This window comes from Ursus arctos, unplaced genomic scaffold, assembly GCF_023065955.2.
Source record: "Ursus arctos isolate Adak ecotype North America unplaced genomic scaffold, UrsArc2.0 scaffold_20, whole genome shotgun sequence".
In the NCBI taxonomy this organism is placed as follows: domain Eukaryota; kingdom Metazoa; phylum Chordata; class Mammalia; order Carnivora; family Ursidae; genus Ursus; species Ursus arctos.
Window position 1 is genome coordinate 45,710,952 of NW_026622875.1, and position 16,499 is coordinate 45,727,450.

Below are 16,499 nucleotides of genomic sequence, written 5' to 3' on the forward strand. Positions count from 1 at the left end.
GCACGGAGTGACGAGTCACAGATGGCATGAGATACAGAACATGATGCCAGCAAGCCTGAAAGGAGTTCCACAGTATTCACGTAAACATGCTAAATCTTCCATGGGATGTTCTGGTTCTAATCGGTCAAAGAAAAAGATAGCCCAAACTGGGTAGAGGAGGAGGGAGGGACAAATGGAGAAACGGATGGAATAAATGGATAGACAGGTGGAAGGTAGATATAGTGGACTCATAGGAGGAAGGCCATGGGGGAGATACACACAGACACGCCCCCCAGATACTCATGGGCAAACCCACCCGCCGGGGGGTCTTACCTGAGGCCCCTGCCTTGTGGCTGGGCTGGCCCACCTGCTGCACACTCTGCTGTAGCAGGTGGAGGCACTCCCCGAGGCAGCTGAGGGTGGCAGCCGAGGTAGCTTTCAGGAGCAGCAGATCTTGGTCCAAGGCAGTGAGGGGGCCAGAACCCGGCAGAGACTCGATGGCGTGCACGAGGTTCTTCTGCTGTCCTTCCACCTGGTTCATCATCTACGAGATGGGAAGACAGCAAGGAGGTGAGAGAGAACAGGCCTCCTTTCAATAGGCTGGGGAGTAGCTCTGACACCTGGAGGGGCTGGACAACAGAGGAAAGTGGGGAGAGGAAGCATTATACCCCCAGACTACGGGTGACGTGAGAGTCAGCTCAGATGGTGTTCGGCACACGTTGGCGCTTTGACGATGCAGGCCTGGGTGGGATCTAAGTAAATCTATCCAAAGGCACACAGCTGCTGCTCTGATCGCAAGAGCATTCTAGAACCCTGGAGTTAAAAGGGCCCGTGAGCGCCATCTGCATGTATCATTTTACTGATCTTCCGAAGGCAAGTCAATGATTACTACATTAAAGGTAGAAGTCTTTGGGACCGTCATTAAGGTTCTTCACAAGGCTCCGAAAGATTATCGGAGACAGTGGTCGAACCATGGCTTGGCCTCAGAGCGAGGCTAATTCCCTGCTTTCTCTCCAGCTCCAATGCTTCGCTCCTCAGCAGTCTTTTCGAAGCTCAAGAAACAGAAGTGAGATTTTGGGCTGGCATTTGCATGAGTGAGATCACAGTGAAGCCAGCCATGAACCATTCCACCCCAAAAATGCTAAATTGGATGTGACTTTAACACCGTGTAAGATGCCAGGAGGAGGAGAAAACCCAGGAACATTACAGCCAGCCCTACGCCATAGCTGAAGCTCTGACAGTTCCCAAAGAACCATATTTTGTGGCCTGGACTCAATCCATAAGCTGCAGGTAAGCCACGGTCCACTGGCATCTTTGAATCGACAAGGAGAGAGGAAGTCACGAACTAGAAGAGAACTTGACTGGTTAGCTTGTGAGTTTCAGCTCCCTCATGTTGCACAACTTTCTAAATAAGATGGTAAACACGAAGGGCGTGCCTAGCAAATAAACAGTCACTCCGGGAAAGGGGAGGAGGCAAAGAAACCCACGGAGGTCCCAGGGCTGCTCAGCACCCGAGGCTGCAACCAACTCCTGGTTTCTAGACTCTGGTCCACCATTCTTGCAGCTGCCCACACAAAAGCCATCCTTAATTGGAGGCCATAACTCTGGCTTTGTCACTGTTTTCCCCAGAAAATCCTTGTTCTCCTGATGTCACCAGGTGGGGAGAAACAATAAATCTCTAAGGACCCCTGGACTTGGGCCACAAAACTCATTCCATGCTCGCCTGATTTTTCTATTACTTTTTGAAAACAGAGACCTGCTATCTTCTATCATTCTCTGTAGTCATTGGCTTTTATTTGAAAAAAAAAAAAAAAAAAAAAAAAAGCTCTCCCTTGCAATCCTACTTATCAAAATAGGTGCCATTACGTCAAAAAGATTTATGTTTTTAAATCACCGTTCAGCTTATTGCACAGACACGGATCGGAGTTGTCACCTCACCATGCACACCAATCCTTTGGCCATGCAAATTATTTTGTGCAGATTACAAAGGTTGTACCTCGCTCCTCTGGCTCCTAAAAAACGTACCTGGAGGTACCACAGGGGCTTAATAAGTATTCATTTCTGCCTTCAGATCTTTGCTTAAAAGTCACCTTCTCAGCAAAGCTTCCTGAGCCCTATTATTTAAAACTGTATTCCAGGGGCGCCTGGCTGGCTCAGTTGGTAGAGTGTGCGACTCTGGATCTCGGGGTGGTGAGTTCGAGCCCCACACTGGGTGTAGAGATTGCTTAAAAATAAAGCTTAAAAAAAACCCAAAAACTGTATCTCCAGCCCAACCCTTGGGATCCCCTATCTTCTTAATTTTTCTCCATAGCACTTTCCACCTTCCAACCTAACTTGTCATTTACTTCTTGTGTTCATTTGCACTAGTGTGAAAGGAGGGAACTTCATTATGTGTGCTGTTCACGGATATATCCCAAGTACAGTAAAATATTTGTGGCATGAATAAATGAATCCCCAGTCTCACTCTTCTCTGAGGTGCAAAGGAACTGATTTTTGACACAAAGTCTACAGAAATCATTATACTCGGTCAGCATCGTATGGCTGAAGATTTAGTAAAGGATAATACCTCCATTATCAGTTTAGGTTTACCAAGAAATACTGCCAACTGGTTAAAGTTAACTTTGCACAAGATAGAATGTTTATGTATTCTTTCACAGTTCTGTATATAGAACTAACAGAGAGAAGTAGATTTTGGGCTACTTGTCAGAGTCAACATTTCTGTAAATTCCCACCATAAAATCTTGTCTTAGAAACATGTGTTGAAACGGAAGAAGAAAATGTAACGAAGAAACGTGAAATACATTGTTCTTGACCATTACAGATGATGCCATAATGCTTAAGAGAAAAGGTGAGTAAAATCAAGCCATTAGCCATAGGGGATACACTTGTTTCTAATCAATAAAAAGAACTATATTCCAATTATGTAGTATAGCATAAATACTTGTTATTTCACAAGCATAAAATATTACATAAATCTCAGGTAATAAAAACACAGAACTGACTTACAGAATGTTCTACTCCATTACAACAGAGACACATGCCCACAAATGGAATCCACATAGCTGCTCTCTGAGAGGTATTCAATGTAATTGAGTCTCTCACCAGTGCCAGAGGCAGGACAGCCTGCTTGGGGGTTGGGGGCACTTGAACCGGCAATAGGGGAGATTTGACAGTTACAATGATCTGGCACTGAGTGGTTGGGGGGGTGGGGATGTTAAATGCCTCACACGCCAGGGCACAATTCTCCTAAAACATGTCCAGCCCTGCTCGAAATGCCAGTACTGCCCCATTAAGTAACTCTGCTAGAGCTTTATCGATAACCAGGAACCTGATGGAATCCAACATCTTTCTGGGTAAACTCAGCCTAGCACAGTGCTTGACACACAGTAGACATTCCCTAAAGATTCCTTTTCTCCCCCTTTCCCATGTGATACAAAACTGAACTACTGCCTTTAATGACACAACTGATGTCATCTTTACTTCATGTTAGTTTCATCAGGTTCAAAAGAAATTAAAGGAACCCTTTTGAGTTCCAGAATCTTCCTAGCCTTGGAGCTGTACATCACAGTTACTACTGCTCTAACATTTCTAAGACTGGGAAGCACTGATGAAGAGTCTTTGTCAGACTTTGGAAGAACACGTTTTAGCTTCTTCCACAACTAATTTTAATTAAGAGCACCTATGAGAAGATGAATATGGCGCTGAAAAGCTGTATGCAACAATAACAACAGCAAATCCTTAAAGCATTCCTGCTCCCTTTCAAGGTTCTTTTTTTTTTTTTTTTAAGTAGGCTCCATGCCCAGTGTGGAGCCCATCATGGAGCCCAAGGCAGGGCTTTAACTCATGACCCTGAGATTAAGACGCGAGCTGAGATCAAGAGTTGGAAGCTTAACCCACTGAGCCACCAAGGTAGATGCCCCTCCTCGAGGTTCCTATGGGCTTATTAACAGAAGAGCCAAGCACAAGCGTCGCCGAGTAGGCTCACCTACTGCTACCAGGCTTTGAAAAAGTTGAACCACTTACTTTAATTATGTAAACTTCACATCTGAGCCCTTAACACTTTTTCTGAAGCACATCGACATCATTCACTTGTGGTCTTTAAGAACAAAATGTCCAAGCTTCATTTTTTCCTGGCATTCCAGAATCAGGGCCATCACCATCTTATAACACAAAATGGGACCCCAAATGAAATTTCAGAGATCCACTCCTGAAAATATCAACTCTGAGGTTATAAAATCAACCATATGTAGGTCACATTGAACTTCACAGATAAGCAAATGTCACAGGGAGGGAAAAAAAATCCTATGGCCCATTTTTCATAGTACGAATAATGAATGGTGTATGCAGTACAAAATCAAATCACAGGAGTGAATGCTAACAAAATCAGTGGCTGCAGATTTTATTGCTTTATTTCAATAAGGCTGTGTAAAAGGAGATTTCAAAAAGGAGTAAGTAAACCAAGCTAAGAAAGTCTCTTCTAAAATAGGCTCATGAGGCCACCCGGGAGGAAGAACTAATGCACATCCTAGGAGCCATGAACTTTTTGCCAGTTGCAAGCCCTCCGCCTGGACTTAACTCCCTCCTCCCAATGAGACCTGAATCACTGGCATTCTTTACTTGCCAATGGGATCTGACGAGTTTCAACACTTCATTTGCATAGGACCCCAACCAATCCCACTTAACCTAGCTTCAATCCCTGTTTTGCATAGAGGATCTGAAAGAGAACAGCACTCATTCCTCTGCCTTTATAACTCCACCCCTTTTGTTTCCCTCCAAACAAGAGTCAGGTTTCTGCCTGAATTGTCTCCCCCCAAATTGCAATTCTCTTTGCCCAAATATATGCTCGTTGGCTTACATTTTTAATGAATTCTTTCTTGGTCACCAACTGAAACCATGATAAAGAGACTAAAACCTAACATCATCCAGCTCAGTGAGCTCAGATCTGGCTAAGGAGAGACCTGAATGGGGAAGCAGGGGCCCGGGGGCTTCCTGGGCCTGATTCCTGGACCTCCCAGAGCTGCAAACCTTGGAGCAGGTTCTGAGAGACACCTGAAAGGTCCAGTCCCAACAGGCCAAATATCAATGAATACCTGTGTTCATCCACTGGTAATCAAAGGATCAGGGTCAGGCACCTCCCAACACGGACTCCTTATCCTCAAGTTACCAGGGCTGCTTGCTTGGTTGGCGGAGCCTCCTGGGCTCACAAATTCCTGGCACCTTCGGTCACTCAATCTGTCAGGCTTGGAAGTAGACCAGACAGTGTCATGCCCGCATCAAGGTGGCCTTGGTTTAGCATTTATCCTCTGCCTGGTAGATTTCAGAAGCCACCTGTAAGTCTCCCCTCTGGGTCAGGGGTCAGTCCTTGGCTGACTTAGGCACTTCACTTGGCCAAAGTCCTCAGCTAAGCTTGAAAGTCATGCTTCAAGGATCTTTAGAAGCAACACACACACACACACACACACACACACACACACACACACAGAGCTTACTGCCTCCCTTAACACATATTTACTCTTCGACTGTCCTCATTAGCATTACTTTAATATTCCAAGAGACTGCCACCCCCAAAATGGTTTGACAGCTCGTTAGAGAAACTTCCTGAAATATCCATCAACTCTGTAATGGAAACCATCAACAGTTTGTACCCTACAATCCTTTGAATGCCTTGCTTCAAAACCCTTGCCTAGGTGCTTACACCAATCCTGAACTGTTGGATCTTGATCTGTACCTAACCCGGGTCAACCAAGCCCCTGTGCTATAAACCAAATTTCAAATTCCCAACTTCGGACCTTGCTCTCCCCACTCAGAGACATGGACAGTGCCCTGTGGTTGTGGTGGTCTCCCTTCCAGTGGTAAATAATAAAGCCATTTTGCCTTACCAACAGACTGTGTTGTTGATATTTGGAGAGCTGGTATTCCAATCTCCAAAGGCTTCCTCCAAACTCCTGAGTGTTGGGCACAGTAAGTCTTGGCCTCACACCTGAAAGATCTCTTCTACCTGTGGACCTTCCTACCTGACATCCAGCCTTCCTCCTGTACTCCCTGAGCTGTGTCTCTTATTCCCTCTTGGTAAAACACCTACCTGGAATGATAACCTACCAAGAGTCTCCTTTAGGTAGGGTCCCCCTTGGGACACCTCTCTCTATACGTCTGAACACAGTATTAACACCTTACGGACTCCTCCAACTCTCTCAAGTCTTATTATGTGAGCAGAGAGAGAAAACCCTATCTAGTGGACAGATCTTACCAAATCTACATCTCCCAACAGGGTTAAGAGAGTGGACAGTGGCAGTAAGGGACAAAGATGAGCGGGGTCCATCACCCAAGTCGGGAGGCTGCTGGTTACACGATGAGGTTACAAAGAAGAAAGTTTAAAAACACAGGATGAGAATGGAGCCAACGGTACAAGGAAACCAATGCTCTGTAATATAAACCAAAGGAAAGAAAAGAAAGGCGGGGGGGTGGGGAGAGAAGAAAATATCTCCAAAAAATTGACCACTATGTCTTTGATGGCCTTACTGCAGGGGTCAGCAAACTTCTGTAAAAGGCCAGATGGCCAATATTTAAGGGGTATTGAGTCATTGGGTCTCTGTGGCAACCACTCAACTCTGTCACCAGAGCTTGAAAGCAGTCATACCACGTGTACACAGATGCGTCTGACTAGTTGTTCCCATCAAACTGATACCCGACCCCTCTCGGTTTTGGCATCAGATAATTATTTTTCTCATCAAGTTATGACTTTACTGGCTCTTGGTATGACGGGATTTTCTACCGTATCCTGGACATTCTGGTTATCACATTTGGAGACTTTAGGTCTGATCTGAATTTTTTTTGCTTAGCAGGTTCCCAAGTTTATTATGTTTAGCACACAGGCCCCTAGCCTACTTCTAGGGCCTGTGGTTTCAGTAACAATCTAATTTCAGAGCCTTTGTGGTGCTATCATGATCTGCTTGGTTTATCTCCTGCCTCAAGGACCTCCACTGGCCCCTGCTGGTGCTGAGAGGACAGAAGGAGGTTTCCCCAGCCCTGGTGCCTCCAGGGGAGAGAGAGAGAGCATCTTCGGCTTTCTTGGCAGGATCCCCCCTTGCCGTCAGCACTGGGTGGTGGAGGGGAGAATCCGGCCTGAAGTCATTGTTATGCCCCAGGACAGAAAGTCTGCCTTCTTTTCAAAGGTATGTAAGTGCAGACGTCCTATTTCTCCGTCCAAGTTGAAGACTGCTCCATAAGCAGATGTAACCGGCCAAATGGAAGGTGGCTGAGTGCTCTCCATTCATCTTTTTGGTAATAGAAGCAATTCTTCCTTTTAAGAAACTGGCAGGAGAGCAGCATTCTTCATTTCTAGATTTTCGCCTACTTTCTAGATGCATATCCACTTTACTTTGGGCTTCATGGTGTCATCCCTGAGGCTGACCATTACTAAGTCACTTACGCGATAGCCCCAGATTTCTCCATCCACCGCATCCCTAAGAGGCAGGACAGGCTAGCGGCATTTTTAAATTCGACACTTTGACTCTTGGTCTTTATCACGAGATGAGGGAGATAGAAACCAAAGACAAGAGTGGTTGAAAGACCAATCCAGAGATGAAGGGAACCCAAAGTCTCTTCTGGTCCCTCCATAGCTTCAGTAAGTAGGTGACTGCTATGAAGAAGTTTCGGTGCTATTCATAAATGAGCCCATGCTGGCAAGAGCAGAAGGCGAAGGCAAAATTCTGAAATGTGCACACACACACTCAAAAAAAACCCTTCCTGAAGATGTGGGAGGAGTCCGTTTTACGAGGGAGGAGGAGCAGAGGGAGGAGGCGGAGAGAGAGTCGTAAGCAGGCTCCATGCCCAGTGCAGAGCCTGACATGGGGCTCAATCCCACAACCCTGAGATCATGACCTGAGCTGAAATCAAGAGTTGGACGCTTAACCAACCGAGCCAGCCAGGTGCCCCGAGTCTGCTCTATTTCTTAAAAACAGATCCCTTTCTGTCCTATCTTCACCTTTAGCTTTTCTGTAACTATTTCCTCACCAGCGCAATAATAAATCCACACCGCCCACATGTGACATCAAATTTTATCTTGATCAATTCCTAAAAAGTAAACCAATACTGCCATGTTCCAGAAACAGGAGATAACAGAATTCACAGCCAAATAAACTGTAGGGTTCTGTTGGTCCCTCGTTTTCATTTGCCCAGTGGGGGATCTGCAGTCAGAGAGGCCAGGTGTCCTGGCTGAGGTCACCTGTCATGACGGTCCCCACACTCCAGTGCCCTCTACACCAGAAGACACGAGCCCATGTACTTCCTCCTCTTCCTTTCTCAGATTCTGGAAGTAAAATACTACCTCCCGCCTCAGAAAACAACTATGACAAATTTTCTTCCATGGTTTCTTCCTTACCCCACCCTTTCTCACCACCTGGAAACAACTTGGGGTTTTTTTTGTTTTGTTTTGTTTTCTGATTGCAAAAGGCTGGCTCAATCCATCAACTACCATCCCAACGAAATCAGTTAGTGAAAACAGTTGCAGAGAAGGAAGTAAAAATTACCTGCAATCCCAGTTCCTAGAAATAAATAAGCCATGTTAACATTCTGGTATTATTCCGTCTCTTCTAACTTATGCACGCCCACCTAAGTTATATTATTTTATTTTAGAAGGATCATCCTTTATAGGTAATTGTGTAACTTTTTATCACTTAGAATGCATCACCGGTAATGCCAGGGGTTGACTTCAAAATAATCCAGTTTGGGGGGTGGGGGTGGGGGGAGTGAGGATGAAACAATATTGGCTTTGGGGTGCTGAAGCTATTGAGGACATGGAGGTTCAATATTACCTTCTCTCATGTTTTATGTTTGAGGTTTCTCCTATTGTTATGTGTTGTTGTTTTTTTAAATAGGGGGAAAATATGTTGTTATAGGTTGAATTGTGTCTCCTGCTACCCCAAATCCCTATGCTGATGTCCTAACCCTCAGTACCTCAAATGTGACCTTATTTAGAGACTGGCTCTTTACAGAGGAAATTCAAGTTAAAATGAGGTCATCAGAGCGAACTGTACTCCAGTATGACTGGTGTCCTTATATAAAAAAGGGGAAATTTATACCCAGACATACATAGAGGGCAGATGAGGAAAGCCCCAGAGAAAATGACCGTCTCTAAGCCAAGGAGAGAAATCTGTACGGATCCTTCCCTCCATGACCTCCGCAGAAACCAATCTTGCCAAGTGCCTTGATTTTGGATTTCTAGCTTCCAGAATCACAAGACAATAAATTTCTGTTGTTTAAGCCACTGCGTGTGTGGTACTTCATTACCGGAGCTCCGGAAAGCTAATACACACATCACAGATATCTCTCCACATCAATAATGACAGACCTCATTTTAATGGCTGCATCGTATAAAACTTTGAGCTCCCAGCAACGTCGATCCCGGCTTTAGAGCCAAAGCTCCTTGGATGCAAACCCACCATCACTTGTTCACAATGTAATTTCTGCGACAGGAAAAATTGAGGTGGAGAAAGCATTTTCAGAATTATGTAACAGAAGATGCCGACGCAAAGGTTAAAAGCTATTATTTTTTAATTTCGTGTGTCAGTACTGAATGTTAACATGTTGTTAACGAGGGGTACACAATACAAAAGGAACCGTCTTGTATCTTTTTCTCAAAGAGCATTCTACAGGCCAACAGAAGGATTTGGGGTAGAAGGTGAGGGACCAGTAAATAATCTGTCTTATTCATTACTCATTTATCGGCCCCCTCTGCCTCCCTCACGCAAAGCCACAGAGCAGAACGGGGTGCTGAGCCCGGATGAAGGAGCCCTCCCTCTCCCTGGAGACAAGGTTGACCTCCCTGGCTCAACACCCATAAAAAGGGCTTCTGAGTAGCTCCACCCACAGCAGGCGACTCCCTACTCTGTCTGCTTTGTTTTGCCTGAAAACATCTTTCCTCCCCCTTTTCCTTCCCTTGTACAGAAGTAAGACTTCTCACAGAAAAAATAATCAAAAGAAACAATACCATAACACATCCAAAACCAGAGAAAACATATGTTAAAATCTTGGCATGTATACTTACATCATTTTTATGCATGCATACGCGGTTTTACTTTCTATGAAAATGGTTGCACATCGTAATACTGCCTGTAACCCTTTTTATTCCATATACCATGTCAATAAATTTTTTTAAAGATTTTATTTATTTGACAGACAGAAAGAGAGCACAAGCAGGGGGAGCGGCAGGCAGAGGGAGAGGGAGAAGCAGGCTCCCCACCAAGCAAGGAGCCTGATGTGGGGCTCGATCCCAGGACTCCGGAATCACAACCCGAGCCAAAGGCAGACGCTCAACCAACTGAACCTCCCAGGTGCCCCCATGTCAATAAATTTTGACAATACTATTTAAAAGACTGCAGACTAGGGGCGCCTGGGCGGCTCTGTCGTTAAGTGTCTGCCTTCGGCTCAGGGAGTGATCCCAGCGTTCTGGGATCGAGCCCCGCATCAGGCTTCTCCGCTAGGAGACTGCTTCTTCCTCTCCCACTCCCCCTGCCTGTGTTCCCTCTCTCACTGGCTGTCCCTACCAAATGAATAAATAAAATCTTTAAAAAAAAAAAAAAAGACTGCAGACTAATCCATCGCACAACCGTGCCACAATTACTCCCCAATTCCCTACTGCTGGACATTATGAAGAGACCGTTTCTTCTCTGTGACAAATTACAATTCAACAAACTTCTCTGTAGCTAAATCTCAGCATAAATTTATAATGATTTTCTTAAAATAGACTCCTAGAAGAGGACTTGCTGGATTTAACAGTGCTCAACATTAATTTTAAATTTTTGATAAATACTGCCAGCTCACCCTTGGAAAAACTGTATCAGTTTGTACTCCCTCAGTTGTGTATGAGCTGTCCTCTTTCTCCCTCCCTACAATCTTTTTCTCTTCACCAATTTCATCGGCAACCTGCTCCCTCCTCACTCCCCCCCAAAACCAGTTAACTCGTTGTTTTAATTCATTGCACATGTCCCTCTATAATGTGAGGTAAAGAAAGATGAAGGAGTTTCCATATCCAGCAACAAGTAGTAACTAAACCCACGAGAGCTACTATACGGTACGGTGAATAGAGACAAGAATATGGTACTATAATCATCAAACTTGCAGTTAGACTAGAACTTAATTATGCCGACCACTAAAAAGGAAGGATAATTATGTAAAGTGATAGAGGTGTTAAACATCGTTACAATGGCAATCATATTACAATACAGAAATGTATGAAATTAACGTGTTATACACCTTACATTTACACAACGTTATAGGTCAAACACATTCGATAACGAAGTTTCCCTATCCAGCAGAGAACATTCAAGCAAGTAAGGCTAACGGGAGTCCAGAGAGTGTCCCCTTCCCCAGGGTGGCAGCGGCCATGTGGATGGCAGGGTGGTCCCCTCCAATGGAAGGGAAAGCTCAAGTCCTGACGAAAGAGAGTGGAAGGACTACTGGGAGAACCCCGTGGATCCAGAAAGTTCTGGAAGACACCAAAGTTCTCTCCTAAAAAGTCCAGGGATAATGGAACAATGGGAAACCATTACAGAGGGTCCCACACCCTCCCAGTGCCAGAGGGAGCATTTGCACCTGAACCTTGTCCAACTGCCTAGTTATCCCGTCCCCAGAACCCACCGGACAGGCCTCTGTCCCGCTTCTCCAAGCCCCAACACTGAAGCTGAACAGCAAAGCAGAAAGCTGCCCCTTGCTTTCCCACATCTCCCCTTCTCTTCTCACGCTCCTCCTTTTCCACCAGTACAAAAGCCACAGTAACAGCTGGATCGTGAATAAAAGAAGTAGGGCCATTTCACATGTAGGGGAAGGGGAGCTCTACAGTGTATAAAAATGCTTTCACACTCATAAGTTCCTGTCCTCCCCACTCCCCACTGGCTGTGACCTTCCTTTTACACGATGCTGGGGCCCAAATCATAATCCATAGAAGTGGAGAGGTAGTGACTGAAGACCAGCATCCTGGATCCAAACTTCTCCGCCCTCTGCCTCCTTCCCAGGGGACACCAGGGCACACCACCACACGTATGCGTGCATGCACGTGCACGGTTTGATGCCCACCTCGCACAGACTTCTTCCTGAAAGGGAGCAGATGTTTCGGGAACAAGCTGGCTGACTCACCATGAACTGAACGAGAACAGGTTAGACCACAAGCTCGGGGTAAAATCCCCAAGGGGGAGAAAAAGTGAACCATAAACAGCAACTGTACGATCATGGTAAGGATTTGTTCTGCAAAAGGCGTGGAAGCTTCACTCAAGTGTTTAACGTCCTCTTAGACATTCTCCAATCAGAAACCACTTTACGTAAGTCACGTAAAAAGCGGAAACCAAAAAGCGGTTTATTGAGGTCTTCAGAGTTCTTCTGGCTGATATGCCAGTTCTCAGCACATGCTAGCTGGTATATCCGTTTTTTATCTCATGGAGTATGTAACTTCACAAACCAAAGACCAGCAAGTATGAAATTGAACCATTTTCTTGAAATTAAACCATTTTCTTGAGCCTGCTTTATCTTTGTTCATTCATATTCCACACGCACGGCTCAGCCTTTCTCAAAGAACTTCTAAGTGTCCGGATATTTAATCTCCATTTTGGGAAATTCTTTTCTTTTGCAGAGAGGGAAGGCTGTTTTTAAGAATTCCTAAAGCAAACATGCCAACAGACGTCTATATTCTAACTTCAACTTGGTAGCACGTGTTGATCTCAAACCAAGCCTTATTAACTCTACCTACTAAATGCCTGCTACTTTCTTTCACAACTTAATTATTGTTTTTAGTTCAAATATCTACCCAGAGTAGCAGACAAGGATATAACAACTCAGTTCTCTTTTCCAGCTAAAATTAATTTCACTAGTGCCAATTATTTTCAAGAAAGAAATGCATCTCCAAAGGGCACTTGAAAAGGGGGGGAAAATTGGACAAGAACTTTATGCCTCCAGGCAAATCCTTTATAGCATTTGAGCGTTGGCAAATGAAACTCTGGAGAGACAAACGCATTTATCAGGAATCTGCTTCATTAATCTGACAAGGAAAATTATGTTAAGGGATAAGCCACCAGTAATTAATATTTATTGTATCTCCACTGAGTAAATGATACCGCAGTCACCATTTTACAGAAGAGAGAACACAATTCCTGCACACAAACTGCTTACAATGTAATCCTCAAGGTGCTCAAATACGAGATAGAATAATGATATAGAATACATCGTGCTTTACAAAAGAGCTAACCACCCCTTGCAGATGCGTGCGTTGGAAACTGCTTTCCAGCACTGGCATGGATCCAGCCCTACTCCTCCGCACTGCCTCAAGACTCTGATGTACACTTTTTCAGAAAGTTAAGTGTAACAGTGTGTAAAGCATGGCCACTATTCATATAAATAAACGCACAAAAAGAATTATTGAATTATAATTAGTTCCATACACGTCTAACTCCAGGATCCAGCCTAGTGACTGAATCCATCCATTCACTCACCGCCATATTGTGGGATGGGACCATAGGACCTTATTCATCAAAAGACTCTACTCACAGGAGATGCCTGACAAATGTTGGTTGGGTAGATGAATAGAGAAAAGAAGGTAGGAGGGAGAAAAGGCAAGAGAAAGGAAGGGAGAATGAAGAAAGGAAGATGGGGGGAGGAAGATGGCAGAAGAAGGGAGAAGGGAAGATGGAAGAGAGAGGGAGGGAGGGATGGAGGGAGAACAGAGCTCCAAGGTTCCAAGAAGTTTTAACAAGCTTTTACACAGCTTCCTGACAGGGGGTTCTAGAAGTATCCTAACTTCTCAAAAATGCTTATGATAAACATCCAGCTCCAAATAAGCCCAGACTACCCCACCTCTTTTAGTGATAGGACTGATAGAGGAAATATTGGGGTTCAGAGCTGACGGCCAAGAAAGAATTTTTGAGATGTCTTTGGCACAAAAAGGTGGTTTTATTAAAGCACAGGGACAGGACTTGTGGGCAGAAAGAGCTGCACTGGGGTTGTGATGGATGACTGATTATATACTTCCACGTTGAGAGGAGGACAGGGACAGCATAAGCCTCCCAAGTGTTTTGGAAACAAGGTTTCCAGGATTCTGAGGGGGTCTAGTTATTGTTAGGAAAAGGTCATTTATTACTGTTTAGTAAAAACGCAGTCATGAGACCCTTCAGATGTGTATCAGTGGGCCATATGCTTGGGGGGATGACTGCTAACATGTATCTTTTGGGGTAGAGATACAGGAAGTTTCCAAAGGAATTTTTATACATTAAAGACTTACAGGATCCTGGGGTGTAGATAATGTTAAGCTAAGATTGCCTTTTGCCCTTAGCGGAGTGTTAACATGGAGGCAGCTGAGCTCCCAGAGGAAGGTCACTCTGCCTGTTTCAAGAACTTGTCAATGAGCTCTTAAGTAGTAAGGAAATTTAATTTTTCTTCTGCCTTTGTTTCCCACATCATTACCATGTAATAATGCAAAACCCACCAGTCTAAAAGGAGTTTAAGAAGAGACAAGGGCTCAATCCATAGTCCTTTCTCAGTTTATACCTTTTCTGATGATTTCCAAAGTCTGGAAAACAACCCAATTAGCTGTGTTTTCCTCTTTTCTCATATCAGCTTCACGGGTCTAACACATCTATTAACTTTGTGGAAATGGATTTTGCTACATTAGCCAACTCTCCCTCAAGAGCCCTCTGGAGTTTTCCCTAGGCAGCTATGATTAAAACAGTTCTCTTTTCACAGTTCTTCTCTTTCCATGACCATCACCAAACCGGAGACATAAAAAGAAAACGTCTGGTCCTGACAATGCCCTGGAAAGTACAGGATCCCAAAACAGAATTACGTGTGATTCTTACAAAAGGTGGCTCGTATACTTCGTCCCTACCTTCTCATGAGCACGCTACCCACTGGGGCAACTTGGCACGTCTTGACTTTCTCTCAGGTGACATCTTGCCTAGAAATCCTTTCCTCCTCGTCCTTCACAGTCGAAATCCAACTAGGTTTCCAGTGCCTGGATCGAGGCAGTGCCTCTCCAGGAAGCTCACATTTCCCCACCTAGAAGTTACCAGTCACCATGCCCCCCAGTCCCTCCAAGGCCCTCCCGTGAGTACATGCCTTTCTTCAAGTTCTTGAGGTGTGGGGCACGGCCCCATGTTCCCTGCACCTAGCTAGTACAGAGAGATGTTGATGAAGCTTTCAATGACCCACTAAATGCATCCTTAAGGCTCTGGGTCATTGCTTCCAGTCTTCAGGTTTATTCTCTTCCGGTGAAAATGTTCTATATTTCGGTTGCTACATTTGTGGCAGAGCTGGGGCTGCCTAATTTTGGCTAATCTGAACATTTACAGGCTGAAAATGCATTTTTTCCTTCGGTTCAGAGAATACTTAGAAATGACTATCTCCCTTTAGACTTAGCTGGGTACTGTTAATTCACCATCTTTAAACTAACCTTTTAGAAAATGGGTAACATTAGCTCCTCTTCCAGATAACTTCTCAGGATTCCCCACTGTAAAATAAACACATGCTGTAATTCCTTCCATAACTAAAATGTAAATACATATTTCACTCTTGGGATAAATTGGCTTTATTTTCATGTAATTTTAGTAGCAAGGAAAGGTAACGCTCAGCACAAGGAAAGGCTGCTCGCTGGCTCCCTCCGAAGATTCTGACTATACATGTCACCTTCCACCCACCCCAACGCGTCAAAAACCAAAAAATAATGTCTTCTTCAAAATGCAATTCCTTTAGTAGGAAACAAAAGAAAAAGTTTCAAACTGAAAAATACGCTAGATTTTAATAGACCTGCATTTATTTTAGGAACAATTTCCTCAGCTTTCTCACTGGGTAGACATTCTCTTAAGGGCTCTACAGCTCTGAAAAGCCTGTTGGGCTGAAAAACAATGACCATTTTTACCCACTCAATTGCTGCCCCCTGCTGACAAAAGGTTGGACACCTTTCCCAGACACTGCCCTCTCCTGGGACAAGGGCAACTGTAGACACATACGCCTACTGGTCTAATGGGTACCAAACCCCATGGAGAATAAGAAAGGGCTAATAGACATGGTTCCCTAAAGGTTTTAAGAATGAATAGAGGAGACAAAGTATTTACATATGAAATCATCCAAAAGCTATAAAATTATACTGTTAAATGTATAGAGTAAGGGCTTTCCAAATTGACGGGATTCTGGGAAGGGTGAGACCAATGAAGACAGAGGCCCCATATAGGTTAGTGGTTCCCAACCTTTCTACCACTAAGGAGCCCTACCTCAGTCAGCACGGACTTCTTGCTTTCAATAATTTGTCCACATAATAAAACCAAAGTACCCAGCAAACATTCATCCAGACAAAAGCAAAGAAACATAGATAACTGCTTGACTTCAATCAGGTATTTTTCAATGGTGAAAACAGCTCATTGACCCCCTAAGAGAGAAGGTTCTAGACTCTGATGAGAACAAAGGCAAGAGAAATGTAGATAAAATTAAATTTCCCTACACCTTACAGCCCACTGGTAAATACCTGAGACACACAGAGTGTGACA

General features: G+C 44.4%; 1 protein-coding gene across 2 annotated transcripts in view; it reads right to left on the reverse strand.

The window, feature by feature from the left end:
• OSBPL10 (oxysterol binding protein like 10) overlaps nt 1-16,499 on the reverse strand; it is a 292,041-nt gene that overhangs the window by 74,142 nt on the left and 201,400 nt on the right. For both annotated transcript variants that reach the window (XM_026496853.4, XM_026496850.4), the window contains one exon: nt 313-523. In XM_026496853.4, coding sequence (XP_026352638.2) covers nt 313-523 — 211 coding nt within the window. The remainder of the gene's footprint in view (nt 1-312; nt 524-16,499) is intronic.